The 12,100-nt window shown below is 53.0% G+C and overlaps 1 protein-coding gene across 1 annotated transcript in view; it reads right to left on the bottom strand.

Moving 5' to 3' along the window:
* The window catches only part of Ephb1 (Eph receptor B1), a 437,328-nt gene extending 427,884 nt beyond the window's left edge, over positions 1–9,444 (bottom strand). The window contains exon 1 of the mRNA NM_001104528.1: positions 9,119–9,444. Coding sequence (NP_001097998.1) covers positions 9,119–9,176 — 58 coding nt within the window. The 5' untranslated portion in view covers positions 9,177–9,444. The remainder of the gene's footprint in view (positions 1–9,118) is intronic.
* Positions 9,445–12,100: the final 2,656 nt, after the last annotated feature.

Here is a 12,100-nt window from a genome sequence, read left to right on the forward strand (position 1 = left end):
AGTTGCCCGACCCTGTTCTCAGCACTCACAGTCACATCCCATCTGTTCCCTTTATCTCTGTCCGTGTTATTTATCTTCCCAGTGACCAGCTATGCTCCAGTAGCCAGCCGACTCTTGAAGATGCAGCACCCCAACTCTGCACACGGTGGGAGGTTAGCAGATGTTTGGGAAATATTACATAAAGAAAACACAGTATCTCCCCCACAGCCCCAGCCTTCTCCTGCATGGCTTTCTAATTCTCTCTGCCATTTTTCTTCTAGGGTTTCTAGGAAAATCCAGTTATCAATTGTCACATGGTCAATCCAAGCCCAGTGTCTTTAAGTAATGGTGGCATTTACTTTGTTCTTGAATCCGCAGTTCAGACAAAGCTCTTGAAGAAGACCTGCCCCTTCCCACTCAGGGAAAACAGTGGTGGCTCAAAACCTGAAGGCTCATTTGTGTCCAGCATCGGAAACTGGCCATGGACTGGACATGAGCTGGGATGTGCCCAGGATACCCCTGGGATTTCCCCTGCTACCTGAGTTTCTTTGACAATGTGGCAACTCAGATAAGAGAGAGGGGGAGAGGGGGAGAGAGGGGGAGAGGGGGAGAGAAGGGGAGAGGGGGAGAGAGGGGGAGAAGGGGAGAGGGGAAGAGGAGAGAGAGAGAGAGAGAGAGAGAGAGAGAGAGAGAGAGAGAGAGAGAGAGAGCGCTAGCTCTTTATGGTCTTTTATGACCACAGCAGATGGATACAATATTCATGATTCAGTTTTAAACATTCCTTTTCATTCTGTGATCAGACCCTCGGGCAAGGAATGCTCACAAGTAGAGGGGTCCACTGGGGTGAAGCCCAAACTTAGCTTGGAGCTGAAAAAGATCAGCGTGAAACTCAACAAATTCATCTGAAACCCCAGAGGTAACACAGGTCCAGACAATCTCTAAGGAAATAAAGAGCAGCAGATTTTCAAGGCCTGCAGACATGTGTATCCATGTTTGACGGTACGGAGAGAGAGGACAGTACTGGCGGACAGTGGGGCATAAGGAAAGGGAGAGTAAAGATGGAGAAGGTTCTTTCTTGGGTCCTGAAAGTACCAGGGAACCAGCAAGGAACTCACACACATAGTATGAATATGAGGATTCCACGTACCAAGTCATGGCCTCACACCCAAAGTATATTCTCAGTAGTGGTTTCTCGATATTTCCCCCAAATTTAATGAATTTTCTGGTGATACTAAGCTTTCCCTCCAAGCTTACTGATCACCCCTATTTCTGTAGTGCACTCAGAGGGGTGGAGACACCCCAGAGGGGCTTCCAGTCCTGTGAAGACCACAGCAGACATCCAGGGGCAGAAGCAGAGTTCAGGGGCAGAAATGGGTGTGAGAACACATGGGACCCCTTCCCTCCCCTCTAGCTCACCTTTCAGCTCCAGATGCTCCTGGCATCAATGAGAGACAGAGCAAGGGTCCTGTGCTGCTGTGGGAAATGCAGCACAAGGGAAAGCAAAGGGCAGTCAACCACAGTGTCCAGCTGTGGCTCTCAGATAAGGCCAACTGTCTGCTACCACTGCCCAACTTCCTGGTGGGTCCTGTCCACAGCCATGGACCTCAGAGGGCAAGCCATTGCCCAGAGACTGAGAAGCCAAAAGAGTTCCCTTATCCAGCACTGAGGTTCAGCCCAGTGTCTTCCTTTGAAGCTGGCCAGTCTGCAGCAGGCCAGAAGAAAGGAAGTAGTTGGTCAATCACGAAACAGCAGGGCCCAGACTGAGACAGGTAGGGCAGGGCCTCAGGGAAGAAACAGGGGCACCTTATCAGCTTCCAACCCTGTTTCTAGCAGGTAAGACCAGGGACAGAGACCTAGAACTGCGGGGTACCCTGATCTCCCCACCTTACCCTTTACACACACACACACACACACACACACAAACATACACTACTCCTGACAACTTCGTCATCATCGAGGATAGGCACAGATTCTTTCTATTGCTTCTATAAGCAAATGTTTGAGCTCTGAACCCAACAAGTACAAGACCCAGAAGACATGTGGTGATAGGAAGCAATCTATGACCCCAGAAGCAAGGGGAGGCTCTTAGAAGGAGTGTGCAAATGGGAAACCACACACCCTGAGGTTGCCCTCCAGTTTGCAGAACAGTTGAGCCAGCTCCACACAGTAAGAGACCCAAGATCAGACACAGAAACAATGGCCACTGGAACCTTCAATGGCATCAGGTGGGACAAGGGGTAAGGTTCATAGTCTAGAAGTAAAAGCTCCCATAAGCAATGATTAGTAGCAAAGGTGCTGAGCTGAGAGTTTGGCAAACCATTTTGGATCTTAGCTGCGGGGCAGTTAAGGCCCACACAGGCCTCAGCTCCCTTACCTCTATCCCAGAACAGATGCCCAGCAAGCTACTAAAGACGTGTGCATCCCTGCATGGGGTGAACCTTCCACGAGTGAATGGGAAGCACAGTCCAGTTCTGATGCTAGCAGTCCCAGGGTGGTTCCTAGACAGCCTATCCCTGCCTAAATCTTGTCTCTTGTTCTGTTCCATGTGTTGAGACAGCAGAGGAGACACACCTGCTGCATGCTCCCTGGAGCTTCTTCAACCCCTTAAGCAAACCCTGTAGTGCCTGATTTTGCAGTGCAGAGAACCTATAAGCTAGAGTTAGGGCCCCTCTCCCCTTGCTTGCCCACTCCCCTCCTGACCACCCACCTCTGCCCATTTCTCTGCTCATTATCACCTCCACTGGGAGGTGAAGAAGCAGAGCAAGGAGGTTAAATTCAAATCAGTCATTTTGTCACTTGCTGCCAGAAAGCAGGAGGGGAGAGATGAGAGACACGGGGCCTCAGGTGCTGTCTGTGGGCAGAAATGAGTCCTGGTAATTCTCAGGAAATTTCCTAGATGTTTTCACGTTGGCCCAGTTCTGCCATAGGGAATGCTGGGGGGAGCCTTCAATGAGCGGCCTCCTTAAGCAGCTGATAATGGTGTCCTCTGCAGCTGCAGAGAATTCACCTAACCTGGGGAAACATCTGGACTGGTGACAGAGAGGCAGAGCCTGCTCCTCCACCCCTTGCTCCCTTTAGCGGTTGTGTCATCCGGTTGCACTAGTTGCCAGCAGGGTTATTAAGAGTGTGGTGAAGGTCCCCTGATCTTCAGCGTGGAGCATCTTTCCGGAGTTAACACCCCATCCACACTTGCTAGAAAGTAAGAGGGCAGGCAGGTGAGGGAGACGCTTTTGGAGCTGAACGCTGTGGCAGAATGAAGCGTACCTGTGAGGGTAAGTGAACACCAGTGGTAATTTGATTAGCTCTACTATGGGATTCGTGAGACACAGTGGAGTGTGTCTGTTTCTCCAGAGAATATGAACTGAGGGGACACCCACCCTGACCGTGGGTGGCACTATGGACTGAGGGCACTGACTGGGAGGAGAAGAGAAGGGAGAGGAGAGAGGGAGGCTAGCCCAGTGTCAGAGTTCTCCCTCTCTCTGCTTTCTCTTCCTCCATCATGTTGTGGACTGCTCCACAAGTCTTCCTCTAAAGGGGACTGAGTCCTCCCAAACCATGAGACAAATAAATGTCCCCTGCTCTGAGTTGTCTGTGCCAACTGTTTTTTGTCATCGCATCACAGAAAGTAACACAGGACCCATTTGCTAGGCTGGAGTGGAGATAAAACTCATTAAAGAACTCAGACAAAGACATCTAATGTCCCTGAGAGGTACCTGACACACAATTCTACATGGTGCCAGTGGGGACCATGATCTATCACACTACCTGCACTGCCTACATACGCCCAAACTTGCTACTAGCCGGTGGGCCTTCCTGCAGCATCGTCTGCCCCTTAAGAGTGCTAGGCCAAGGCCCTTCTTGATGTTCACCTAGGACAACTGGACATTGAACGCCTGAGAGGCCCTCAAAAGAATCTTCAAATACCAGTGAGAACCCACTGTGAGGATCTATGTGCTAGCATCAACCCCCAGGGGAGGGGCCACCTTACCCCTCACAGGACTTTATCTGTAATTATCCATTTGCCCACCATTTTAAGCCTAGAATATACCCAGCTCCAAGTTTCTGCTATTCTCTCTGCATGGTCCTCTCTCTGAGTGTAACTCAACATTGAGGAAACTGAGTCACGGGAAGGGGGAGTGTGATTGTGCCTTTGACTGACCCCTGTGCACCGGTTCCAATGAAAAGTAGATTCCCAGACACAAAGGATCCATCCATCCACTGTCCTCTTGGTCTCCTTGGGATATTCATCCTTTACAGTTTAACCTTCAGAGGTGTGGCCAACAAGCCAGCATGAGGGTCCTAAAACATCAGGGATTTTTTTGATGGCGCAGATGTCCTGAGCCAGCCACTTAGTCAGTATCCCCTTTCAGTGCGAATGTGGTTGAACACTCCAACCCAGGGGCTCCACCTATAGCTGCAACTGAAATGTAATCTGCAGACAGAGCCGAGGCATTCCGCATGCAAAATTTTTCTTTTAAATATGAAATCTCTCCCAAGGCATTACTTTATTATTATAGTAATTTCCTCAGAAGGGCAGACATCCAATGCCCTGTTTCTCCACCATCTTCAGAGACAGGGAAATTTAGTAGAAATATTCAGGTTCCTTAAGTGGCTGGTGCAGAAGAGGACGAAATAGAGGGATCTTCTCCAAGGAGCAGACTCCCGGCATCCAGGTGAAAGGTGCTCCAGACCTGTGGTGGTAGGTAAGGGCCTGGGCCACCTCCTTTGAGACATCGGTCTCGGTGTGTCCGGGGGAGAGGCAGGAGGGAGAAACCTAGGGGAGTTTTGTGGGAAGTGACTTTTTATTGTCAATGTGGAGTCATTTCTTTTCTCTAAGACCATGAATACCTAGAAGCTCGACTGGTCAGTGAAGACCCCCAACAGCTACTACCAGAGCTGGCTCTTTCCACCTGTGAATGGAGGCCAACCAGCTACAGGTAAAGCCTATGCTGGAGGCAGAATGAGGAAGTGTGGGTAAGAACACAGACTCTACATCCCGACTGCCTGAGTTCAAACTCTGGCTCAACCACAGGTATATTTATTAAATATTAAGCATGACTGGCTTCTCGTCTGAAAAATGGGACAGGGCTTGATAGTTTATATGTTGTAAAGAATGATGGAGAGCTATTTGTGTGTGTGTGCACGTGTACACACACATGTGTGTGTGTATATGTGAGCACACATGTGTATGTGCATCAGAATACTTCTCCCCAGAAGTTCCAAAATCTACTGGTACTAGGCTGCCTGTCCCTCAATCATCAAGGACTTTGCTAAAACTGTGGATGTCCAAGTCCTTCCAACTCAGTCAGTGCAGACTGAACTGCAGTCTAACGTGGACCTATTCTCCTGACAGTGTTTCCAGGGGGCACCAGCATCGGGATCTTCTAGGAAACCAAAACTTTCTTCTAGAAAGTGCACTTGCTGAACTTGGAGCCAAGAGCCCACAGCAAGCTGCTCAGGCACACACAGGCTTCCAGTTCTCAGAACTCCTGGCCACAGTAGCTGTCCCCTCTGTGGGGTTTCAGAATAGTCTCTCCCTCTTTCCCATGCTACAATAGCATGACTTTTTTTTTTTTTTGAGTCTTCATGTTCCACAGAACTCTCTCAGAGTAGTTTTTTTTTCTCAACTTAAAAATTATACAAGTGTCTCTTTAAACGCAGTCCTATCTTCCTTTAACATAGTACAACGCATGCACTCAGAGTTCCTACCACTGGTTCCAGCATCTAAGGCTGGAATGGGTGGGCCCTAAATCCACCAGATAGGGAAGATATTGAGGGTGGGTGGTCTGGATGACAGTCTCCAAGTGACAGTGTTAGAGATAAAAAAGCCAGAGGCCATGCTCTGGCTTCGTGGTCCTGAGAGGAGTAAAAACACAAAGGTGTGGAGAAGTAGGTGTCCACAGGGAGACCTTGTGTCCCAGAGCCCCAAGGACAACAGCAGCTTTCACCATCTATCTTGATCCCCTCTGAAAGTCAACCCTTTCCCCTGCACTGTTCCTGTTCTCCTTACACCTCACAGAGCCTACTGGCTAAAAGAGAGACAGGAGGAGGGAAGGGAAGAGGTGCTCTCCTTCAGTCTGGTTTTCCCCACATAAAGACCAACCAGCTTCCTGTCTGATGGCATGTGAATTAAAGTCCCTCCCAGCCTCTGCCCTCAGTTAGACCAGGTAGTGTAGAGTCAGGAACACACCCGCTATTTCCTCTCCAGCTTCCTCCCTTCCTCCCTTCCTCCCTTCCTCCCTTCCTCCCTTCCTCCCTTCCTTCCTTCCTCCCTTCCTCCCTCCTTCCCTTCCTCCCTCCCTCTCTCCCTTCCTCCCTTCCTCCCTTCTTCCCTTCCTCTCTTCCTCCCTCCCTCTCTCCCTCCCTCCCTTCCTCCCTTCCTCCCTTCTTCCCTTCCTCCCTTCCTCTCTTCCTCCGTTCCCCCCTCTCCCCTCCCTCCCTCCCTCCCTCCCTCCCTCCTCTCTTTTATACCTTCTCTCCTCCATCCAGGCACAGGTCACATAAGGACCTGTCTTCCTTCACCCACATCTCCCCATCTGGACCATGAGAGGCAGACACTGCCGTTTTGTACCTGCCCCAGCTTAAACTGAGGGCCTGCCTGAAATCTACCCCAGAGATCCTGGAAAGAAGACAAGGCACACGAGAGTGGCTGAAACCACAGAGAACACTGCCTCCCCCAGAGCTGAGTTTGGGGAGGGCCCTGCTGCCTGCTCATTGATCCACTCCTCTGAGAATTATTCTGTACTCATCACAAACCAAATGAGGCTGGCCCCAGCCCAGCCAGGCAGGCGGGAAGACGGCTCTGTGTGTGGAGAGGAGAAAATGAACCTGCCTGTTGTCATTCTAGAAAAGGAGGGAGTGAATGGTGTGCTCTGCCCCTGCGTGCTGAGCAGGGACAAGATGCTGCTTTAATATTCTGCTGAATGTGGTATTTCTTTTAACCCTTTCAGAGATTTTTCAATTCACAGAATAAGGCTGTCCTGCCAAGCAAGGGGTAAAGCCCCCCACCCCAACACTGAGAGAAGGGCCACAGCTCTGATGTAGACCCTGCCAGCAGGCCTAGGTGATATGGCCCTGTACACCAGACTGACTGTACACAATGGCACCCATGAACAGCTCCACTAGGAAGGCAAGAGGCTAGCCAGGGGGGAAAACAAGTGTTTCAGGAGGAGTGTGTCCTAGTGCCAGATTTGCTCCCACGAATCGCTCTGCAAACTAGTTCACCTATACACATGTTCCCTCCTTCATCTATTGAGACTCGAAATCAAAAGCACACTTCCTAAAGTGAACATCAGAGCCAATCTCGGGCTCTCTGAGACCGAATCCCTGACCCTTCAGAGGTGTTAAGAGCAGTAGACCAGACCAGACCAGCCCCGGACTGAAGACTTGAAGCCACCCCCAGCTCACGGTCCGGTCCTGTAGGCTACAGCAACCCCACGTTACGACTGTTCTCACCCTGCTTTGTTGAGGGTGGTATCTAGTCTTTTCTATTCCGACTGCTTCTGCACGTGTCTCCGGATGAATCAACCTCAAGCCTATGCTGGGGTGCTGACCACACTCTGCTAGTCTAAACCCGGCACATTCCAAAAGTCAGTCACACACACACACACACACACACACACACACACACACACACACACACTCACACTCCCAGGAAGACCAGCAGCCTCGCAGGGCAGCAGGAGGTCAAAAGCAAACAAAAAGCCACCTTCAGGAAACAAGCGAGGGCTTTCTGTACAGTAATTGCTGCTTCCTCGCTTCACCATCTCCACAGAGACTGGGCAGCGATAGTCTTTGCCATGGCTAAGACATCTTCCCTGCTATGACCGGGTGGGGCATGGGGGTACGCCAGTTTGTCTTGGAAATGGGCAGTGCTTTCTAGAAGGGTTAGAGACGCTGGACCAAGGTTGGTCTGGAGTTTCCAGTGAGCAAGTCAGTTTCCCCTGGAACCTGCCATCAGCTGAGCAAGCTCTCAGATGGGAACACAGCGGGGAAACGGAGAGCTGCGACCCTTCCACGAGGAATGTCCGTCCGGGTGGAGTCCACCTGGCTAGCGACAGCATCCATCTGGAAGTGAAGCTTCCAGCAAGGGTGGCGTGGCGGTGGCGCCTCACCCCAGAGTTGCTCTGTTCAAGATAACTCTTAACTGCTCCACTACTGAGATGCGTCCCTGGAGGTGGCGGCGGCCGCGGCTCCGCAGGGAAGGTTGGGGGCGGGGAAGGGGGCGGGAGGCGGGGAGGCGAGCAGGGATTTCCCACGGGATTCGCGGGAGCCCTGAGCGCCCGAGCTCCCGGGTGCGCCGAGTAAGGGGTCCGCTGAGCGGGCTTGGCTGGCCACCAGCGGGAGGCACAGCCACGCTGAACCAGCAGGGATGGTGTCTTGGCTTGTGGGCTCGCAGCCACGCAGCCTCTACTAACCGCCGGCCGAGTTTAAGCACCGCCAGCACTCACCCAAGCCCACCCCTGCTCCAAAGCTAAGAAGGCGAGAAAGACATCCACCTCGCTCTTGCTGTCCCTGGAAGATTGCAACCGGGCAGCTTCTAGGACTGATCCCCCCCAGGGTGCGGCCAATGGATTTGGCCCCTCTCGCTAGGCAGCCACTTGCTGGGGTACCAGTAGAAGCTTCTGTGATTTCCCCCAGGCAGCTTTTGCCTGCCGAGCCCAGAGTCCGGAAACCTCAGACTGGAAAAGAGAGACAGCAAGCTACCGCTCGCCAGCCAACGCATCCAGGCCCGGGATAGAAAGAGCCGAAGGTACCGACTCTAGGAGCCCAAGGGCCCGAGGTGTCGCTTCCCAGACCAGCTTCGCCCAGAGCTAAGAAGCTTGCACTGCAATGCAGCGGGATCCAGGCTCTCTAAGCCGGAGATGTCCGGGGATCGGGCTGTCTGAGAGCACCGGAGCGCAGGAGCCTGGAGAGTCTGCGTGCGAACCTGCTGTGGGAGCCCAGGGTCGGCACCGGGCATGCCTGTGGGTTCCGCCCCAGCCCAATGCCCCATCTGTGCCCAGACTCGGGGATATCCTCGCCCTTCGGCACCAGGATGCCCGGCTACGCCGAACAGCCAAAGGAGCCCCGCGAAGCGCGCGGCACCCAGGAACTGGCAGCCGGCAGCCACCAAGTTGCTCCGCGAAGGGTACGTTACCTTCCATCGCGGCCACTGCAGATGCCAGGAGGAACAGCAGCAGGCAATCCAGGGCCATCGCCGGCCAGCGGCCCCCAGGCCGAGCCCCAGCGGAGACGCGCCGCGTCCCAGGGCGCCGCTGCGCTCCCGGCGGGTGGCTTCTCCGTGTCCTTTCGCGCTCTGGCCGGGACCGGACTCCCCGGAGCGCGGCGTGGGCGTGGGCGGGAGTGTGCGCGCGTGGGGCGGTGCGGGCGCGCGTGGATGTGGGTGTGCATGTGTGTGTGTGTGTTTATGGGAGAGGTGGGTGTGTGCGTGCGTGTGTGAGAGAGGGTGAGGGAGAGCGAGCCTGGGAGAGCGCGCGAGAGCGTTTGCGTCCTGGTGTCACATTGCGAGCTACAGCGGAGCCTACGGGAGGACAGAGCCGGCCAGACTGACGGGGGAGGGAGCGGGATCCCCCACCATCAGCTCTCTCTCCACCCCTAACACCTCCTGTCCAATCAAGGAATCAAACCTGCAAAATTCCCTCATCCAATCAGGCGCGAGCACCTCCTTACACTGGCATTGTTAGTTTAAGAAAAACTTTTGCTTGCAAGGCTGTGTGGGAGGGTAGAGAAGGCGCTAGGAGGGGATCGCGCTCCCTCTCGTGGTGATTTCGGAGAACTGCAGTCTCGCACGCTAGCTTCACCGAGGTAGAAAGGAGGGGGCTCAGTCTAGAAGTCAATTGAGGTCCCTTATGCTTAACAGACACCCCACAGCTACTCCTGACTATTCCTATGCAGTATGCCTCCTTCCTATAGCATTTTACTAATCGGTTTTGTTTATTTTTGAGTCTTGTCTAATTTCCTTCACTCAGGCTCCCTGGAACCCTAACAGAGTCTCATTCTTGGAACGCATCTGTGGCCCGCTGCTGTTCAGGGGTAGTTAGGGCACCTGGTGGGCTTCCTGTCATACCCTCAGCTGCATATCTCCAGAATCTCTTCCCAGAAGGGTCTCTGAGCATCCAATGTAGGGCCTGCCCTCTGAAGACAGTCACGGTGGGAAGACCTGGAGTTACAGGGCTAGCTGTGAAGAAACAGCAGAAAGTCTGACAACCTGGGCATACGGGGTACGGGGCCACATTAAGACATTGTTTCGAACCAGGCCTGGAGGTGGGTGGGAACGACTGAGTTCTGCAACCACAGGAAAACTGGGCTCCAGAAATAGCGGTTTCCCACAATCAGCTCTGATAAGGTTCCATCGTGCTGTCTGTTGAGCGTGCCAGGCTGTTTCAGATCAGGCACTGGCCTTGAGGCTTGTTAGAAGTTGTGTGGCAGAAGTTCCTCACCTCCTCCCTCATCAGACTTCCCACCCACAGGCTTGGGGATGCTCCTGGATGACTCATGTGGGAGGGGCTTCAGCCCTCTCCCCCCAAACCTTTTCCAGGAATTGTAAAGAGGTTAGAATCTGGCAACTCTCCTTGTGGGACTCAGTTACACGGGTTCCCCACCCTGCGTATTTACTCCATCTTTCCCAGCACTTCCTCCCCCTTCTCAACCCCAGCCACATCCATGTCCCTGATCCTGACAGGTCTTTGTTTCCCAGATTTTGACATGGTCTGTTTCTGTCTTTCCCCTACCATCCATCCACCCAGCCTCAGAATCTGAAAGGATGGGGCCACCAACCTCCACTGCATCTTCCCTAATGCCTTCTCAGCTGCTCTTTTGAAGTCTCCTGAGCGAGGGATGCCCTGCTCTGACATGGGTGACTACTAGGTCTTCTGTAGCTTTGACAACACTTTCCACAGTCCGGCTCCGCTGCCTACCTGTCTTACTACTTCTAGCTCTTTCTCCTTCATCCCTCCAGCCCCTTTCCTCTCCCTGAGCTCGTGACCAACTGCTTAGCAGCCCCCTCTACCACCTGCAGGTATCCCTATGGATAGATTATGGATGGATGGATGGATGGATGGATGGATGGATGGATGGATGGATGATGGGTGGATGGATGGATGGATGGATGATGGGTGGATGGATGGATGGATGGATGATGGATGGTGGATGGATGGATGGAGGATGGATGGATGATGGATGTGTAGGTGAGTGGATGGATGGACGGACAGACGGACGGATGGATGGATGACAGGCAGATGAATGGATGTGCAAGCAGGTAGATGAGAGCAAATGGATATTGGGTACATGCATGAGTGGTTTGCGGGCTCTTTCCTTCCCTCCTCTCCACCAAGCACACACCCAGCAAAAGCCCTTCTCCCACTTCCTCTTCTCTATGCCTTTGTCTCGGGTCCATACATCTGTCTCAGCTCTGTGTCACCCCGCCTTCCTCTGGATGACTGAAGAATCTCTGACCGGCCACCCAGTTTCTGTCCTCTGTCACCCTGCTGAGTGCTGCCGCCAACTTAATCTTTCCTGAGCTAATCTTGGTCTTATCTCTTCGTAGCATTGCAACCCAGCGGCTCCTCGCTGTCTCCTGAAGAAAGACGGGCCACTGTGGCACGGCCTCCAGATTACAGTACAGGATTCCCAGAACTGTATTCTTATCCCAGTTTTTGCTAGGCCTTCCCTTGGCCTGCCACGCCTGGCTCCTCGGTGCCCCCATACCCCACCTCAGCCAGTCCTGCATTCAGCCACCTATTCGGGAAATGTTTACTGGATGCTTCTGATGCACCAGGCACACGGTGGAGCAGACAGGGGACATGATAGACAGGAAACTTGTTACATGACAGAAGAATGACTGTAAGGAAGTAGGTGGTGGTGTGCTGGGCTGTCAGAGGACTTGAGAACAACAGAACAGGGAAGCTGCTATGGGGTGGGCAGGACAGAAACAGAGTTGGTCTGTTGAGCCCCATGTATAAGGTGCTTTATTTACAAGACCAAAATGAAGTGAGGCGAATTTCCCGAGTTCTCTTTCTACCTAATCCCATCAAGGAGCCTTTCGTGCTGTCCTTCTGGCCCACCTCTTCTAGGCGCATCTCTGTGTGTACTCTGTCCCTCTCCCTGATCTGACTGCAGC

Source organism: Rattus norvegicus, chromosome 8, assembly GCF_036323735.1.
Source record: "Rattus norvegicus strain BN/NHsdMcwi chromosome 8, GRCr8, whole genome shotgun sequence".
Classification (NCBI taxonomy): Eukaryota; Metazoa; Chordata; class Mammalia; order Rodentia; family Muridae; genus Rattus; species Rattus norvegicus.